This window comes from Hippoglossus stenolepis, chromosome 14, assembly GCF_022539355.2.
Source record: "Hippoglossus stenolepis isolate QCI-W04-F060 chromosome 14, HSTE1.2, whole genome shotgun sequence".
NCBI classification, from domain to species: Eukaryota; Metazoa; Chordata; class Actinopteri; order Pleuronectiformes; family Pleuronectidae; genus Hippoglossus; species Hippoglossus stenolepis.
The window spans coordinates 20,891,856-20,912,228 of NC_061496.1; the positions used below are offsets into that span (position 1 = coordinate 20,891,856).

Consider the following 20,373-nt stretch of genomic DNA (forward strand, 5'->3'; position numbering starts at 1 on the left):
CATTTTGGATGAATGAGACATCTCCAGTTCAGTCTTTAATTTGTGTCCGACTGTTTTGCCTCTTTAAAAAGAAGTGGTTTACTGTTTACTGTTTCATTCAATTTGTTGCCGCAAATGTTTGGGATTTTATTTCCCTTTCTATTTGATGAAATGTTACATACAGGAGAGAAATGACAAGACAGACCTTACCCCATTGGCTGGCACAATTAACATAAGGGGGAAACATGAGATATTATATACAATGTGACAGCAACATGAAATAAACAAACAGAAAAAAGGGAAAGCAAATGTATCATGTGCATGTGTAAGAGAGGCCATTTGGCTTTGTAGAGTTTGTGTGTGTGTGTGTGTGTGTGTGTGTGTGTGTGTGTGTGTGTGTGTGTGTGTGTGTGTGTGTGTGCGCGCACAGGTGTAGAGCCAAGTAAAAAAATACAAAATAAATAGCCTATGGGGGGGAAAGGAATATGTAATGAGAAAAAACAACAACAAAAAAGCTAAAAACAAAGAACAGTTTTCCCCATACTTTCTTTTCAAATTTTTATAATTGGAGGTGTCCTTGCAGAGGTGTCATGCGATGCAGGGTCGTAGGTAGGCTGATATACTTTTTTATTGATTGTTATATCCTTAATTAAGTTAGTTTGTTTTTGCATTACTCGTTTTTTTATATAATACTTATTCATTTCAGATTTATCGATAATTTTTCGCGTGTCATAATTTAGAGGTTTCCCCTCCTCAGCAGTCCCCAGACCTGATTGGGAAAGAGCGTGTTCTAGTGGGGAGAGGGATTCAATTTGTATTTTATTCTATTTAATACATAAAAAATACATAATAAGCCAAAAAGAGAAGAAATGAGAAACATAATGCCATATATGTTACGAGACAGATTCTGTGGTTTGGTCCCGTAAACACAACTGAGCAAAGAGTCTAATGCTGTAGTGTGACATATCTTCAAACTGCAGTATACATAAAATACATCAAACAGTTATGTCCTAAAATATTTTTATGCCTGATTCTGGGAAAGTGGGAACCTTTCCCCCAAATTACTGCATCTCTTTAACCGAATCCCACACATTTCATACCTTATCTCCTTTTCATAACTAATGTTGTAATAAATAACATAATATGTTTTCACATCCATTCTCAGCGCCTCCCCTGAAATATTTTGAAGCCCCCTTGAGGCCCACCTCCCACTCTCAACACTTCTACTCATCTGTATGATGAAACTGCATTCCATCTCTTTAGCCTTATCAGCTAAACCCCAAAAGTACTGGCATTGATTTTATTCCCAAATTAAACACCTTTGAGTCTGGTGGGAGGTAATAAAATCAGAGTTGAGCTCTCCTACAATTCACTTATTGACAGAGGGATCCATAAGGACTGTCATGCTGCATCCTAATGGAATCCCTGTGTCTGCCGGTCACCTGAACCATTATTTATTAATGTTAACTTCACACCATCTACTTGTGTTACTGAACTTACAAAAGCAGAGCCAAAACATAACCTGTCAATGTCACATCATTTAAATGGCCGTCCTGTGACACGTACACACACACCAATTACACAATCACTGCCAGTAGCTGGTCTTAGCAGTTGACCGCCCAAAGTAAACCTTATGAAAAAACCCTGACTCTACATGAACCCATATAGATAGATACATAGATAGATCAACTTTATTGTCTACATCAGTGGACATTGGCCTTTGCCTCCCCCCAAAATGAACCAAAAGCACATACATGACACAACACCATTAAAAAAATGCAAAATGTATGATATACAAAATAACAGTGCAACATACAAAAGTACAATGGACAGGTAGCAGCAAGGTGTATAAATAACAGGGAGGGAAGCACAGGGTCAGCTGCCAAATCCAAACGACTGCTAAATATTTTAACTGGATCTTTATCCTCATCAATACAAAAAAAATATATATATATATAATGTCAAATAAGCTAACATGTTACTTATAGTATAATACCTTGCCAAACACTGATTAAGCTTGGTTAAGAAGAACACACTGCCATGTTTCTACAGAAGCCCAGAAATGCCAAAGCAACATTTGCTCTATTTAGGGCCTTTCAACTTTCTATGTTACCTGACGACCACAAGGGGGAGGGGGAGGAGAGGGGTGTTCAGTTGGTTAAATTCTGCAACCTCACCACTAGATGCCACTAAATTTCACACACGGAACCTTTAACAAAGTGATCATATGTGGTTGCTGTTCTGCTTTAGCTTTAAGTTATTCCTCTTTTGCATCTGCATCCACTCTGCTCTGAGGTTTACAGTCAACAGACTCGTCTTTTTGTCCTGGTGTCTGACTGATCTCACTACAAACTTCAAACTACGTCTTACTGCGTCATCAAGAGTGGATTAAGCACCAAACCACCACACAGAAATTGGCCAATTTAACTGGTCATCGCTCTTATATTTTTACTGGTCACCCTCTAACATGGCAGTGCAACCACTGTCGATTCCTTGGAAACCACAAATTCCAGGACGCAGGGACACTAATAAATTACTTGTTAGATCAATAAGTCACCAGACTCCAGGATCCATTTGTAATTGTTTGCATTTTAATAGTACACAGACATTCCCAGCAGTATTTGAATATATTATTTATATTTGGATATTTAGAAAAAAATTCTTCCTGTCACACATGGCAATGTAAACAAAATAAATATATGGTATATATAAATAAAACAATTGACTTGAAAATAGAGGCAGTTTTTTTTCTTTCTTTTAAGCTGCCATGTTGTGCAACTGTGCCCCTTATGCACATGCACAGTGTAAAACAGTGTCACAGGATCATCCACATTATAATGTCAAACAATGTGACTAATACTGGTCTTCACATAATATAAAAGCTTCTGTCTCTTCTGAGATAAAATCCCACAAATGCCACAATGATTTTAAATCGTTATAGAGCAGCATTGCTGTTTTCCTCCACGGTGATATCTGTCACACCGTGAACCTGAGTGAGCTGCCTGCAGTCCAGTGAAGCCAGTAATTTCCTCGGCCCGGGCAGGGTGGGGACGAAGTGCTCGGTGAGTGACACGGAGGCATGGCTGCCAATATCTCTGAGGGTAGGACAGGAAATGACAGCGGCAGTCACAAAAGAGAAAGACAGACGAGGTAGATCGGGGAAAAAAGGGCAACAATATAAGGTGCATTTTTCTCCTCACCCGTAAATAACCTTCCGGGCAGCTAGGAGGCCCTGTCCTTCGAGGTGGAATATCACTGCTTTCAGCACCTGTGGTAGTGGGTTTGTAAATGAAATGGTCACTGCCATCTTCTCCCCTACCACGACCTTCCCTACCGGCTGAGTGAAAACAAAACACAGAGAGAAAACACTGTCAGACTTGAAATTACACTTTTTGTCATTTTACCGGAAATTGTTTCCTGTTCAGGGGATTGGCCGACCTTTATGATGAGGTTTGGAGTCCTGAGCCGAAAACTGAACTGAGTGGCCAGGACCTGCTGTGTTTCTTTGACTCTGCCGGACAGCGTCAGCATCAGGGCGGCCTGGTCTATCAGCTGGTCCTTGTAGTCTTTGTACTCCAGGGACCACTCCAAAACATTCACTGTAAACAGGAAGGAACTAATTGTGTTCAGTGTGATGTTGCAATGATACATATATATATATCTTTTTATTTATACGTACTTTCTTCTCTTCTTCCACTTCCTTAAACATATAAAAACAACAGAAAAAAGACATAAAATGCCTCCATGCTGCTCCTGTGGTGTCATCCAAGTGTCTGTAAGCCCCGACATTCACATTCGACTCGAGACAGCGTCATTTACACCGTGTTTTAAGCCTAAATGTCCTCTGATATACTCTTTGAGCTGCATTCACTTGTGGATCACTGCTGACATTTAGACTAAAAACATGGTGTAAATTACCTTATTTTGAGTCATATTTGAATGTTGGGGCTTCCGGACACTTGGATGACACCACAGGAGCAGTATGGAGGAATTCAATGTTTTTTTTCTGTATTTTTTTTTTTACGTTTGAAGAATCGGTTACCAGTTACTTAAATTGTATTGGATTTGGCTGCAACGCTGTTTACCCCTGAAACTCCAAAAGTGTTTTGTGGAATCAAACACTTCACCCACCCCTCCATCAGTATAGTGGTGTGTAGATAATGAGTGAATTTCATTTTTCGGTGAACTATCTCTTTAAGATGGTAAAAAATGATTATTCTTTGTATCAGTTTTTTTTACACGAGATTCTACTGTGTAAATACAATCACAGATTAACAGTTTTTAGAACTCTTAAGCCTTTAATGCCACAACCTCCATGTTCTTCCTGAAAGCCACCGAAACCCATCCACTCACCCTCATTGGGCAGCACATCTATTTCTACAACGTCCTTCCTGATCGTGGCCTTGTGGACGCCGGTGTAGTACATGACTGCCACCTGGCCGTGCAGGAGGATCGTCCGCTTCTCTGAGCTACTGTTTCGCAACGTGATGTTCAGCTCTGCATCTCCTCCCATCTCAGGGCCTTCACCGTCCATGGTCACTTCTACAGAGACGTCCTCTGCTGTGGGAGACGAATAGGCCAGGGCCTTGGAGCCGTAGCGACACGCCGATTCCACAGCAATGCGTTCCGCCTCTGTGCCTGAGAATGTCCAGAAGTTAATCCAAAAAGCAATGAGGTATGAACATGTCAAGCCAATACAACATTTTAATGTGTGCATTTTTGTTGGAAGATACCCTCTGGATGTTTGTAAAGGTGTGTGATGTCCCTGCGTTCATCAGAACCAACGGCCTTGGTGCTGATCTTGTGGCCCACAGTCTTTTTCTCACTGTAGATTTGATTGAAGGTCCCATCGATGTTCCTTTGCCAGTAGATCTTATCACTGTTTACCTGAAGGTGCACAGAGGGGAGAAACACAGAGAGAGAGGGAAGTTAGAAAATAAGATAACAGATGGAAAACTGTCAGGCATCTTCTGATGTCTATCATATGGCTCATTATTAGTACACGGTACACGCAGAGTGCACAAACACAAATCAAGAATATTAGTAACATCAGTAGACCTCATGTCTAGTCGCTCATTACAGGTCTTGTATCTGAGGAATAACTGTGTTTATGTTCTTTGATTCTTTTGCATTCATTTTCACTTATTTCACTTCATGAAAGTGTAGTACAGAATTTCTGAAGTGCTGGTTAAAGATACATTTTGTATTCCACAAACCTCAGCAAACACAAACGGACAGTCATGTTTGAGGTAGACCTGACCATTGCGCACAGCAGTGAGAGAAGCAGGGCCGCAGCGGAAGGTGCCTTGGCTGGTCTCCTGAGGCGTGGCGTCGACAGCTTGCCAGCCTCCGTTGCCCGGAGGCAAGTCTGCACGAGCCATCCAGCAGTCGGTCCACACGTGGAAGTTCCTTCAGGAAAAGAACTGAAGGTCAGTCTTGATAAACCAGAGCAGGGTTTCTCCAGAGTCTTAAATTGTCTAAAATGTCATAATCAGACTTTTTAAGCCTTGAAAGTTGTTAAAAACGTTAAAATATCACCTACTGCATCTGGAATATGTTTACGTAAGGCTTAATTATCTTTCATTTAACACTACTTCCGTTGTGCTTTAAAATTCATGTATTTATAGAAATGTTTTGGCGTTTGTAATGTGTGTGTGTGTGTAGTTCTTTCTCAATGATACAGATATTAGCACGCAGTAACAAAACTACAAACAAGACTAATGTGGACCTGATGACTGATAGGATATTTCCCAGCATGGCTGTGGGAAAGACTAGGGATCCCTTCTGGCTATGTCTGTAGTATGTGAGTAAATGAAGGATTTCAAAGGGCTACTTTATCTTTGAATTAGGTGAACTGTAAGTAATCCTGGGAAATTTCACTCATCATAGTAAAAAACTCTTAAAAGTGTTAAGTCAATTCTACAATGTTAAACCTGCAGAAACCTTGCAGAGTGTTGTGTGTGTCATGCTGAGTAAACGTTCGTCATGTGTGGCAGAACACACCAGATGGAGTCGGCATTCAGGTGAGCTAAAGGGTCCAGATTCTCATCCAAGTACACGTCTGTCGTCAAGGAGACGTCTGTGTCGTGAGCTGAGCTGAAGTTGGTCACAGTTCGACTGGGGATGCCCAAACACCGTAACACTAAGTGATAAGACAACATGGGTCAAACACGTGTCAGACTAACCCATGATAAGAAAATCAAAGTCCAGACAATGAGCTCACCTGTAGTGAATACGCCAGCAAACACCCAGCACTGGCCAAACTTAACGGGAGTGCCGCTGTTGGTCTGGTATTCCTTCAGGATCTCCACACTTCCACTCCACATCGTCGGACTGGTCCCACCATTATAGTTTCCTGACCAGTTTCCCTCCACGACACCACGGTCATCAGGGGAGTTAATCTGGAAAAATAAAGTTTTTAGTTGTTTTTTTATTTTATATCTAAGTCTCCTGCTCAGGCTGGAGCAATAAACAACAGCTCCATTTGTGTAGATACTCAGACAACTCTCTATTCCCACAAAGAACGGGCTTCAGAGTCTGCAAACAGACGCTAACAAAATACTATACGCTCTTCTCTGACAGGAACATGAACAAAGTAACAGAAGTTTAGTGTGTGATGTTGAGATATTTCACAGGATTACTGAAAGCTGGTGTTACTAGAAAAGGTCTGAGGATCAATTCAAGATGATTCATCCTCTACAGTGATACAGAGACATTTCACAGAAAGAAATGTGGACCTTTCTGCGGCAATAGAGGAAACTAAGAGGAGCAAAATGAATGAGTCATGAAGGTCTGTTCATGCCAATCCATCCAATAGTTATTGAGATATTTCAATCTGGACCAACAGAACGACACAACATACCCATGATCAACAGGTTTATGATCCAGACTGCAGCCAGCCACTTAGGGGCAATCAGGATGCTTTGGATCATTTTTGGGGGGACCCGTCATGTCGTCCATCTTCACATACAGTCTGTGGTCTGACCACATGGGTAGTGAGCTGTTTGCAAGTAGGGACTATTATTTGTGGATCTACTTTGCTTGTTTGCTCCAGTTTTTACAGATCAGGTGTAAATGAAAAAGGAATCAGCGCAGTCTCACCATGGCTGATATAATTCGCACTACATTAACCGGGTCTCCCCAACCAGATGGAGGCGTCTCACTCTTTTCCAGGACATAAAGGCAGGCAGCAAGGATCCCATCGTCAAACTGAACCCAAAACAGAGAAGAACACATGTTATAGTTGGGTAAAGCAAGTCAGTCTCTGCTCTTCAGGTGTGGAGACAACACAGCTCACTCACATGCCCATAGTTCCAGGTCCTCATTCCAATTTGATTCTCTGTGCCATAGTAGATATGTCCGTCTTGGTTCAGGACATACTCCTGCCTCTCCTGCTCAGAATCCATGAACACTGTGTCATCTGACAGAGAGCAAGAAAGTACAGCTTTCAAATGGAAATAACAGGGAATCATTCTGAGCAGTCGGGGAAATGTCTAAATTCTAAGCTTTTTGTCAGATGCAAAACTTTTACCAGTACTATGTCCCTGTAGTTTCACAGTGATAGAATCAGTACAGGTAAAATAATACAGGTCACAATACAAAGTAACTATTTGAGTCTGTCTGTGTCTGTGAGTACTGTATTTAAATTGTTATGAAGTAGATATTAGGCAAACGTCTTATTATGCTGTTTCTTCATGTATTTGCCTCCTACACGTGGTTGTGAACACTGTTCTGGTATTGTCAAGGTGAAGAACGTGAAAGTGACAAGTATGTTGTTGGAGTATGAAGCTTTTTAATTATAATCCTTTTAATGGTTTATTTTATTAAAGGAAATGATTAAAGCTAGAGTTGGTCATCATTCATTCAGTCCGAATGAACTGATTGGTCGTGTTTATTAAAGTCGTAGGAGGGCCACAGACATATTAATCTATTGATGGCTATCAGGACATGAAGAGGCTTTCAACCAATAAGAAAAATGTTTCAGAAACAACTTACCAACCTTATCTTTAAGACAACTGGAAAGATTGATATCACTGTCATGTCGTGTTCATTTATTATAAGGCTTGTTAACTTGGCACTCAACGATAACATAATCTACCTACCACCATCTCTTAAGCTCATTGAGTAACATGTTATATTTTGTTTGAATGTTAAATTAAAGAGTGAAAACAACATTTCACTGGACCATTCCTTTGTTCTGGGTAGTTTCGAGGCAACTATAGCCGCGACTAAGTTACTGCTGTTTTGTATGAATCAAATAAACACGATATAACATGATTTTATGTCTATGTTTTTTATGTTTTATCCTTTAATGTTTTCCGTTTTTAGTATCTAGTATATCAGTTTACCTTCACACCAGGGGTTGAACAACACGTAAATGTCATTAGCAGGGTCATGTGTGGAAATGGCCTGGCCTTGTGAGTTGGTCGTTTCCACTGTGAGTTGATATCGGCCAATGACCGCTGTGGGTGGAGAATTCACTGACAGTTTTATCCTCTTGTTATCCTGTTCCACAATGGCTGCTTCCCAGCGACCGTCCTCCAACCCTTCCACCAAAGGGATGATGACATGGGTTCCCTTTGACACTGTTGGCAGGGGCCCTGTGGAGGAGAGAGGAGACATGCATGACACACAGCACACGAGAATGGGCAGCATGGGCAGTGTAGAACACCTCACAGTTCAATCACTGTATTTTTATATTCCACAACAGTTCAGCCCCCCTCCATTAAAGCCATGCTGCACTCCTTCCCTGTCATGTAAGTTTGAAGAACCAGAAACCAAATACAAAGAATCCAGAGGGTACTGTCCTGACAAGCTGTTCACTCACACACACACACACACACACACACACACACACACACACACACACACACACACACACACACACACACACACACACACACACACACACACACACACACACACACACACAATCACACAAAACAGGTCATGACAGCATCTGATCTCATACTATAAATGGAATCTTTGCTTTGGCAGCAGTTCAGCCTCTGTGTTCCTGCACTGTGCTGTGACCAATCCTGATGTGTGAAGGAAACTACCAAACACAGTGTACCCTATAATCAAGAAACTCACAATTTTCCAAATCATATAAAACTTATGAGAATGTTGCTTAGCAGCTAAACTACTGAACATTCCCCTCTAAGGCAAGGTAAGACAAGTTTCTTAATATATGAGCCTTTAGAGATGAAGCAATTCAAAGTGTTTCAGAAAGGCATGGAAATACATGTAAAATAAATCAATAAGAAGACATTAAACTTATATTAAAACACAAATAAACATGCAATTTTTGTTAAGTCACAGCAAACAAGAGTGTTTTAAGCCTTGATCTAAATTAGCTTGACAGTGTTTGCATATCTCAGATATTCAGGAATCTTAAAAAAATGTAAAGTGGCTTCACCCTGCTCGTGTTTGATTCTGGGACATGGACCAGATGACATGAGGGGTTTTGATGCAAGTAAATCAGAAATTGACTTTGGTCTGAGACCCATTAATGCTTTATAGAAAAGTAAAGGGATTTAAAATTTTAAATCTATCCTTTAATTTAGTGAATAATCACACCAATATTTTTGTTGAAATTTCAAATCCACTCATCAATTTGTTCAGTACACCTATTCAGCAAATGTAAGCAACTTTAGTTGCCTGGTAAAACTATTATGTAAGAGTTGTGTTTCATCCTCATGAATATGTTAAGACAATCTATTGCATCATCTGAGCACGGGGAATCATGTAGTTTGAATAGACAAGGCCCAAGAATGGAACCTTGAGGAACTTTTTGTTTGCTCAGATTCATAGCTACTAATTCGACAATCCACACAACATTTTTGTTGTATCTTTTGGTCAACTATGTAGAATGCAGAGCTGAGGGAAATTGTTGATGCACCACACAAATAATTGAATGAAATACAACCTTTTCACTGGTCTCCAATGATCCATTGACACTAGATTAAAAAGATGTTTGATAACCATGGTCTTCATGGTTATTGAGACTGAAGAGAACTATTTACTGTGGAATATTCAGATGCTACACAGTAAAAATTGTCTTCAAGAAGCTTGTAGGCAGAGTGTCAGGGCTGCAAGTTAAATACCTTTTGTGTTGAGCAATTTGTGTCAGAATAGTCTTCTGTGAAAGCATAGGTGACAAAGCCATTGTCAAGCAGACAGGAGACAATGGCAAATTGTTTGTCGCCTTTTAAGTGAATGTGGATAACTGCAACCCACCCTGGCATTTATCCTCTGTGGGTATGACCTTGTCTTTATTTGTTGTTGTGTTTAAAAATAACAGAAGTCACAATGCTGGAATTTCCCCATGAGATGTGCATTCTGATAGACGGACTGCTGATTTTGTGTGACAACTGGAACCAGAGCCTGCCCTCCTTAATTTAGAGAAAAGGCCATTGTGAACAGAAACAAATGAGCCATCGGATTACACCGAGCAAGAAACCAAAAATCCGCAGGAGACACAAGGACAGCAGACTGAGACATCTGGTGACAGTGAAGCAGCGGCGTTGATACTGTATGTCTTGATAATATTAATTCTTAAATATTTTCTGAAGGTATTCATCGTCCCCAGAGGATGATGCTTTCTGACATTTAGATGAGAAGATAAATATTAGTTGCATCCAGGAGGACACTGCTACTGGCCAAGAAATCTGAAATAAACAACCTCCTATAAAACCAAAAACTCTCTGTGTTTTGCATGAATCAAACAAGCAAGATACTGAGATGTTAATTAAGGCGCCTTCAGACATGATCCTTGGAAAAGGCCGTCACTTGTTTGAAACGTCATTAACATGCCCACTAGCTCGTGATGAATCCTCCGGATAATCTCCTGCTGTGTTCTCCCATGGGCTCACTCGGACATTACCTGGAGTTTTTACAAGCAGGAGGAACTCCGCAATTGTCTGGACCATCTAACTCAGATATTTTCGTTCTAAAATACAGCCACTCCGGATAATTTCAGGATATTATCTGGAGTTCAGTGCATGTCTGAATGTAGCTTTAGTGACCTTTGGTGTTCGTACGTATCAAACAAACATCTTCCATGAGCCTTAGCAGTGTTGGTAACTTTGGACAGAGCAAGGCTAGCTGTTTCCAGTTATGTTATGCTAAGCTAGCTGCTGGCTGTATATTTATCTGTTTGTTTAGCCCACAAATGTAAGTATGGTATCAATATCTTCATATGACACATTGCCTAGCCAAGCCTAGCTCCTAGATGTCAGACTACTCAACTTGAACACCCCAAAGCCTAAATGTCAACGGAGTGTTTGAGTCAGGTTGTCATGAATTTCTCTGGACACATTTATGCTCCTTGGGTGTAAAGAGCTTTTTGTTTCTCTTAACATCAGGGTCTTTCGCCGAAAGAAACCTAACATTAGTCGCTCTGCAGCAGTTAAACTGATCAAGCTGTGATTAGTTTCATGTCGTGGGGCTTACTTCTCAGAAAACATTGTTTGAACTGAGTTCAGCGTCGTGTTGGTACATATGAAAAACAAGGTCTGATCCGAGATATGAGAGGAGAAAAACAGCACTTTCCTATTTGACGGTTTGTTTTGAAAGGATTTACTCACCACACAGAGCAGTGGCGTGATTTTCAATAGCATAAAAGCTTTCATTATCTGCAGCTGCTATTGTCCTTCTGCTAATTGCTGGTATGACAGATGGCTGAAGATTATTCATGATTGGTCTTATTTTTGTAATTACATAACATTGTGCACGTCATAATCTGAAACAACATTTCTTTTTCTCTAAAATGAACCATAAAGAGGCAAAGGGAGGCTGGGTTTATCTTTGTGACTTTGACAATCATATATTAAACTATGCATTTTCCCCTCAGTAGTAGGCAATAAAGATAGGGTAACATTTTCATTCCTATTAATAATGTAATGCATAGCTTTTATGTCAAATAGATATTGTAATTATCCTCCAAAAGCTTGACTTGTTATCGCACACGGCTGTAATTGTTGGATCTATATCGCTCGGTCCTCTCTGCCTCACAGCGCTCGACACAAAAGGACGGAGGGGAGGAGAAGAGGCAGAATTGAAGAGAGGGTGAACAGCTGGCAGACTGAGGCTCAGACAGTTGGTAGTGGCAGCGTTAACGGGGAATTGTCTGTATAGATTTGACTTTTTTTAGTTAGCTCAGGACTGAGGCATCTATAAAACACTCTACCTGGAGCATAGCAACCAGAACGGTTACCATAGCAATAGCATCTAAACCTCTTGCCCAATTTCCCTGAATCAATCTGTCTCCTCCAAACAGCTTGCGGCATGTGAGCATTAAAGTAAAAACTTCTTGGTGGCACGCTTGTTCACGCTTGTTCCAACTCTGAACCTGTTCCTCCTCCATCACTGCCCAGAAAGAGGAGCTCTCACTTATCATGTGCAGCTATGCAAAGGATTTCTTAAAGGGTCAGGGAAGCATGTGAATGTGCTGTGGTCACACTTGATTGTGCCCGTCCAGTGTCACACAAGGCCTCGCGATTAGAGGCCAGTCATGTGGGAAGTGCATACATCGTATGAGTATTCAAATACATGGCTGTTTCCGTAATATTATCTTTATCTATTTTGTTCTTACCGCCGACAAGCAGGTTTTCGCTCCTAGCTGTTTATCTATATCTATATATTTTATGTTTTGTTCAGGTTTTTTTCCGAGACACTTGGTGGCCCGATGCTGTATATGTCAGGAAAAAACTCAAATCAGGCCCATGAAGTGAACTGATATTTATGAGTTTGTGAAATTTGGCGCAGCTTGATTGAATCTAAGGGGACTGTTGGACCTGGTAAATTCTGAAAGTATCTGTCTTTATAATGTTATTCTAACGTCCATGATGATGCGATACTGACTGAAGAGGTGAGGTGTGGCAGTGCACAGTTTCTGCCAGGAACTAACCTGTTTTAAGCTCAAGGTGAAGTTTGTCAGTGCTGGAGTCAAACGGTCGAGACAGGGTAATCCACATCTGGAAAGTCTGCCCTCTGCGGATAATAAAGTTATTACTCTGGTAGAGATTTGTGTGATGCTCTGTGCGGATCACTCCTGATTTGCTTTTCATCAGGTCTATCGCTCGCACTTTGAGGAGGAGTTCTGTGAAAACAAAGATATGGGGAGGGAAGTGTTACCGTAGGCCTGGCATTTATACTGTGTGATAACATGATTGTGAGCCCTCCGAGATGCCAGTTACCATCAAGCTCGCTGTCGCCTGTCACGGATTTCTCGTGATCCAGCTCGTCCTCCTTCTCCAGCTCATCAATCCCTGTGACCAGAGTGTCAGTGATGTCATCGTCCTTTGGTTTGGGACAGCAGCACGGACACACCTTCCGCAGCCACCGCCGACATGCATTCTCTGTCTGGGCGTCGCCTTCCTCGGGTTGTTCTTCCTCTGCGTCGTCATCAAAGCCGCGAGTGACAGATGGAAAGCGACCCACTGCACCGCTGGCTCGGATTGAGCGTGTTTCCACAGGCATCCTGAGAAGCAGACGGTCACAGTTAGGAAATCGAAAGTTTTGTCACAGATTATTCACTGTTATCCGAATTTTGCCTGTAAAATTAATTAAAATATTTAACACATCTAATGGCTGGAAATGTGTCACATGTTATTAAACAAAAGCAGTAAACTAATCTCTAAGTTCAATTCCTTGATACAAGCTTTGTGTAAATGGTACAGCTGAGTGTAGCATCACTTTAAATCTGTCCTACCAAATACATGCTCAAAATGTGGACTGACAGCACAGAGATGACCATGAACATCATCATTTTATTTTTGAGAATTAGATTGAGAGTGAGACAATTTATATGTGAGTCCTTCATGTGTTGACAAATCAGCTAGAAGGAATATCACAAAAGAAGCACATATATTGTTGGTATTTTATTCTGTCTTTATCCGTGAAACTGACAGAAATTCGTACTACTTCTAAAACTATTTACCTTAATTTCTTCTCTTCTATTTCAAACATTTATCAATTTAGCTATTTCCACTTCATCACTGTTAGCTACCTAAAACTGTTTAATAGGTCATTTATCATTTACTAAATTGTAATTAATCATCAATAGTAATAATACCGTAACTTTATTTATAGAGCCCTTTTCAAAGTTCTTTACAATAAAAACTGATTAATCAGGTTAAAAGCATAGAGAATAAAACAAAGTGAAAGCAAAGTGACTTAAAATGTCAGGGTTAAATCACTTCAAAGCAACTTTAAATAGTTGGGTTTTCAACAGTGTTTTAAAAGATGAGATAGAGTTTGCAGCTGTGATCTCCGCTGACAGGTCATTTTAAAGTCTATAAGGGCCCTGACAGAGGCTCTGTCCCCTTAGTTTATCAGTCCAGCGACAACCAGGAGTGATGCTTGTCTTCTGAGGGAGCAGGGAAGGACATCGGGCAACAACAAATCTAATAGGTAGCTTAGGAAATCTTAGAACCGACTCTAAAGGAAACAAATAGCCAGTGAAGAGAAGCCGGAATTTGTAAGTGCAACTGATGTTGACTGGTTATAAAAGCAACAGATTAACGATTTAACAAAGACAAATGGTCTAATCCTTGAAATGTACTACATGTGATTGAATTAGATTTAACCATTGCTCATTAGATTTCATCCAGTATTAATTGCAACACCCTGTGTCCTGGTGCTACAGGTGACTATATATATATATATCATTTTTTTAATTCTAATTCTAATTTCTAATTTTGTCATGTTGTTGGTTTATGACAACTGACAACTTTAGAATTACTCTCAAGTACCCCTCACTGATTTATATGAAGAGACAAGACAAGAGAAAATTGGTTGTATAGTGTCGCATTAATATTCCTCACATGACTTGCACAGTTCTCTTGCATCAGTAATAAGACATATTTATCAATACTAATTTTATCCTTCACAGAACAAGTCGTACATGTATTCTGAATTGGTCATCCTCATCCTGTACACACACAGAGCTAACCCTGGTGGCAGGAAGCAGGAAGGATGCTTTGCCTCTGTGATATCATCAGGACTCATCTGGAGCTGATTCACCGATGCTGAATTACAGTCTGATTTATGAGTCATTGAGAGCATCCAGGAAGTCAACACATGCTCTGATTTACAACTGTGCTATGAATAAAACTATCATTTCTCTACGTGGAAGCTCAAAGCTCCAGGCTTTGTCGCCTCTTGTCGTATCACCTCTTGACCCCAGAGGTTAGAGTCACATTTGTCACGTGATTTCCGCAAAAGCCGCACGACAAGATTCTTCAATTTCATCCTTGCTTTGGTTTGTATCTTTCTACGATCACTTCCACCTTTCAGGAATGCCAACAAACCACTGTCAGCCCCTCCCACATTCCTCAGGAACAGTGACTGTTGCATGAAGCAACAGCGATCCCATGACTGAATGTTTCTTGGCTGCATCCTCGCCTGCACTTTGAGCTGTCCACTTGTGATCGGATCACAATGATGGTGGAAAATGCCATGTCTGAACAGGGCCAGTGTGTTACCCACTTATTCATAGTGTGCCAATGCCAGTGTGCCATACTGTTGTGAGGAAGTGCCTCCTCCCAGCTCAGGATTGTGCGTCATGACTGCTGACAGAGCTGAACAAAACAAGGTGCAATGAAAATATGTATATAACAATCTGATAAACATGCAAACTAATGGTTTTTGGCAGGTGCACCTGGTTCACATCTGAGATTAACAATGTTAACGTTAGCAGCTACAATGACTTTGTGAATGAATTTACTTGTAACACTATTTTAAAAATGTATTGATCGTTTAAGGCTATTTTTTAGCAAACATTCTTAAGTCCCTTTTCTAGTTATGAGATATAAGATATATGATATGACAGATACGAATAGTTGTCTGTTTTAAAAGAAAATGTAAACCTGAAAATCTTTAAACAGTTTGTCAGACAAACCAACAACACACAATATTTTTTGATTTAGGGTTAGGGTTAAGAAAATAAAAGGTGGATCAACCCATCATTACAAGTAATTGCAACTGAGACTGATTTAATGTCATAGTTTTCCAAGGACATTTTAATTAAAGTGAGCGATCCATCCATTATCTATAGCACTTATCCTTTGAGGGCCGTGGGGGGAGCTGGAGCCAATCCCAGCTGAGATGGGGCTAGAGGCAGGTTCCAGCCTGAAAGCATCACCAGTGTATCACAGGACCAGCATATTATTTTATATTATACATCCAAATAACCAATCACACTCACAATCATATGCCTATGTTCAATAAACCCAATCTGCATGTCTTTGGACCATGGGAGGAAGTGTTGGACCAACTGATCAACATTCGTCCTTAAAGCCATTCCACCACCAAATAAAATGGTTTGACAACGTGTGTTTCTGCTTTAGCCTTCATCACAACTATTATAACTGGGAATCCTCAGTGGGCTGTGACTGCAGGGTGGGACCCTCCCAAAACATTAAAGTGAAAATGAAAATCCACCATCACACCTTCCCCGGTGCCAGAAACACAGGGAGGGGCTGAGGAGAAAGAATGTGTGGAATTACTCTCCATATGGTTGAGGTTACAGTGTGATGGCAGGACATCTCAAAAGTGAGCCGCCCACACAGATCAATAATCCTCCTCCCAATAATCTGTTCCAAACATAAACAGTGTGCACTGCGCTGTAAACTAGATGCGGAGGTACAACCCTCACCAAGTCGGCACAGCAGCGAGAGTGAGACTCTGACACATTGCGGATGACATGATGCCTGATAGCTGAACCCGCTGTGACACTAGACTCTCGTCGCTCCATCATCTGCTGTGTTACATTCTAACAACTCAACGCACAATTTCTCTGACTCCTACCGGCCTGTGTGCCACAGTCTGACTGATTGTGTCCAACACGCAGCGTGAGCCCATATATACAGTGCACAATCAAATCCTACATACATGTGAATATATAGGTCGAGGGAATTTGGTCCGAGGTCAGATGAAGTGGAGTCTAAGTTTGCTTGCATGACGTCAGCAGCACATATACACAAGTGCTGCTGACCACAGTTGGAAAGTTTCCTCCAGGAGGGTGATGATCTAGTAAACTACAGATACACTCATGACCTGTTTTCCCTCAGGGCCGCTGAGGTTGATCAACTGAGACAGAAACAAAAGGATCCTCACAGATGTCTAGTTTACATCAGAATGAAAGCATTCACATGGTCCCATTTATGATTTGCTGACTTTGTTACGTTATCCCATAAAATATTTACTGGCCCTCAGGAATCCCCTCCACTCAAATCAGGGGATTTCAAACAGATTGAATACTGTACCGCTTTGTGAGTGAAGACTGAAAATCTATTCAAACCGATTAAAAACAAAGTCAGATTTAATCATGCAGGAATTGACAGAACTCAACACTATTGAATGCATCATCCTGGCTTTGTAGTAAGACATTGTTGCAGAGCTACATTTACAATTGTCTTGTTATCCTATAAATCCAGGAAATTACTCTGGCCAAAAACAAACATCAGTACAGTGTCACTAGATATTCTATATAACAACTTAAAGTCATATTGATCGAAGGCTTAACGATCAGTATATATAGACAAGATGTGAAACAGCTTATTCCAACTCACTTGGTTGAATGGCAGACGGAATGAGACAATGCAGACTGGAGGAATTATTCTTCTGTTCGGTGCTGCAAGTTCAGGCCTCCTTTAAATACTTGTGAGCTAAGACGGAGAGGACACGCCTTCCTGCTGCACAGACACAAGGCAGGTCAACTTAAGTCATCTGGGGTAGGGCACAAGCAAACTTGCTCCCCATGTATTCTACGCTGTACCTTATTTTAGTGCAGTTAGTGCATATTAAGCCACATATTTGTGATACCAGCTCCAGTCAATCAATGTCTTATCGCTGAACTATTTCTCATAAGTTCTCCGACTGCTAGTTGTAAATATCCCAGAAAACAATTATTCATGATAGTAATTATAGATAATAGCCTGCTATTATCTATCGTTACTATAACTCTTTATTTACTTTTATTATTGTAGTCCACGTCCAAGCTTGTGATCCAGGCTTCTCATTGATTCCCTCAAGCAATGATTTTATGTTGTCATTGTCTGTCTGTCTGTAGGATTACACAAAAACTATTGAACAGATTTTATTGAAACATGGTGGAAGGGTGGGGTATGGGCCAAGGAAGAACCCATCCAGATCCAGGGTTGGAGCCAGAGATTTTGTAAGATAGTTTTTTCACATTTTCACAGATAAAAATCTGGAACATTTGTTTGTATGCGCTCTACTGTGGGCCATTTCAGTTAAGTTCCGACAAGGAGGTTTTTGTTTGTCGGATGCAGAAACCACTGGATGGATTGTCATGAAACTTGCTGGAAGGATGTCGTAATACTCAGGAGATAACCTCTTCAGTTTGGGTGTGGATCCAGGATTTGTTTTCCTCTGAGAGGAATTCATGCATCAAGCAGGTTAAGGAGGCTGATTTTTAGGAGAGAGTGCAAGTTGCTGCAGATCCAAATAGAAATCTGGATCCAGTGAATTTAAATGTGGTTTCGTAAGGTGACTGTTGGGGCTTTGGGGAGGTCTGCGCTCTACTGAGTGACCTCAGTTTCACTTGTGTCAATTTGTGTATTTGTTGCTTTATGTTTTAGCAGGATTACTAAACCAATATCCTCCAAATCTGGTGGAGGGATGGGGCCACAGCGGGGGAAAGAGACAATCAAATTTTAGATCCAGGAATTTTGTTTTCCCTTTCTTCAACATTGCAACATCTGGCATTTTTTCAAAATTGTTGTTAAATGTTTAGAAGATAATGCTAATTTTTATGAGTGTGAAGGATTGTTTGGTCTTTGCAGAGGTATTTGCTCTACTGAGTGCCTTTCTAGTTCAATAATGAATTTATTTATTCATCTTTTCTATTCAAGTGTCCCAGTAAAACATGGCAGCGTGACAGCATGCACACATATCAGGACACTGAAACTGCTAAATGAAATTCGGCCATGATTCATTTTACTATCGTTCACACCCTGTGCGTTTCCTTAAGTGACATGTCCAAATGTTATTTTAGGAGAATATTTTCAGGCCTATATACAATGGAGTGTGGAGATTTAGTCAAAGGATGTTTCACCCAATGTGGGTGTGTGTGTGGGAGGATCCACACCTTGTTCCTGGGAAGGTCTAAGTCTCTGTAAGGGAGTGGGTTTCAACCTGTGTTTGTCTTAAATCTCATAGATAGATAAGACAAGAGCTGCATCACGGATCATTTGACTTATCCACACAGACTGGTTGAGTGGGTTTTCACCGAGTTTCTCAACTGTGTGACAGGTCAGCTCTGAACTAATACTGACTAATTATACAAGTGTCAAGTCGGAAATAATAATTTTTTTGTGATGCCATTGTAAATGGAAAACAGAGCCCTAATTACAAAGTCTCCAACGTGACATGTCAGTGAAAGTAAAACTCTGCTGATATGCTCGCATGGCTGTTCTGTCTATTGCAAATGAGTTTTTTCTAATGAACTCAATTATTGTTTTTCTTTTTGTGTAATGTTGTGTGGTGTGAAATTTTCCAAATTCCATTTTATGTTTGTTTGTGTTGGTTAAGCCATGACAACAGGGTAGATCAAACATCCACCTGATTCCTACACTGCTCTCTCACACAGATATATATATGTATATACACATCTATTCAACAAAGACAGTGTTGTAACTAAAGGCTTACTGACGCGACACACTTCTTGTAGGGCGGCACGTAGGGCAGCACGTAGGGGCGGCACACCTTCTTACATCCATCAATCATTTTTCTTTCACAACAGAACTAGAACTGCCATCTCGCAGTCGTTTGCCTCGGTCAACCAGTCGAGCTGCAGGGGATATGGTCGCAATCTCTCCTTCTGTTCCACAGATTCAGGGTTAAATCACGACCAGAGAAGTTTCTCAGTAGAACATTGTCACGCTGAAGGCGACTTTTGGGATATATTATGTCATAAAATGTCATCACTTCATCGTTATATCCTATTAGGCATTTTGTCATAAATAGTGCCATCATTCTTTAGTTATGGCCAAAATTGTGTTTTTAAACATCAGTATGACCTCGACCACCAGAACCTCAAAAGTGACAGATACAATGAAATTACCTCCAGGTGTTTCATAATAAATCCACATGACATTGACCTTTGGCCACTGAAATCTGGTCAGTTCATCTTTGATTTCAAGTGAACATTTCTGGCAAAACCTCACAGATGTTCTGAAATTTTTTAAACAAAAAGGTCACAGCGACCTCAACCTTTGACCAACATCAGTTCTTTAGGTCCCAGTGAACATGTGTGCAAAATCTAAAGTTTCCCATGAGGCATCTTGTTTTTTTGAGAACGAGATGGACGGCCAGAGCAAAGGAGGGACGGACGACAACCTAAAATTAAAATGCCTCCCTCCACAG

At 40.7% G+C, this 20,373-nt stretch overlaps 1 protein-coding gene across 2 annotated transcripts; it reads right to left on the reverse strand.

Annotated features, from left to right (window-relative positions):
• Positions 1 to 1,654: 1,654 nt before the first annotated feature.
• On the reverse strand, positions 1,655 to 18,888 carry LOC118121189 (protein-glutamine gamma-glutamyltransferase K-like). Of its 2 annotated transcripts, none has more exons than XM_035176920.2 (14): positions 17,556 to 18,888; positions 13,179 to 13,462; positions 12,890 to 13,081; positions 8,328 to 8,579; positions 7,281 to 7,399; positions 7,081 to 7,188; positions 6,203 to 6,380; positions 5,983 to 6,121; positions 5,196 to 5,388; positions 4,713 to 4,866; positions 4,333 to 4,617; positions 3,418 to 3,578; positions 3,180 to 3,316; positions 1,655 to 3,074 (listed from the first exon to the last, which is right to left on the reverse strand). In XM_035176920.2, the coding sequence occupies exons 2-14, from the start codon at positions 13,459 to 13,461 to the stop codon at positions 2,915 to 2,917; spliced, it is 2,361 nt and encodes a 786-aa protein (XP_035032811.2). In that variant the 5' UTR covers position 13,462; positions 17,556 to 18,888; the 3' UTR covers positions 1,655 to 2,914. The 2 variants fall into 2 exon arrangements, with proteins under 2 accessions (XP_035032811.2, XP_035032810.2); XM_035176919.2 differs by lacking the exon at positions 17,556 to 18,888 and adding an exon at positions 15,472 to 17,407.
• Between the last annotated feature and the right edge of the window lie 1,485 nt (positions 18,889 to 20,373).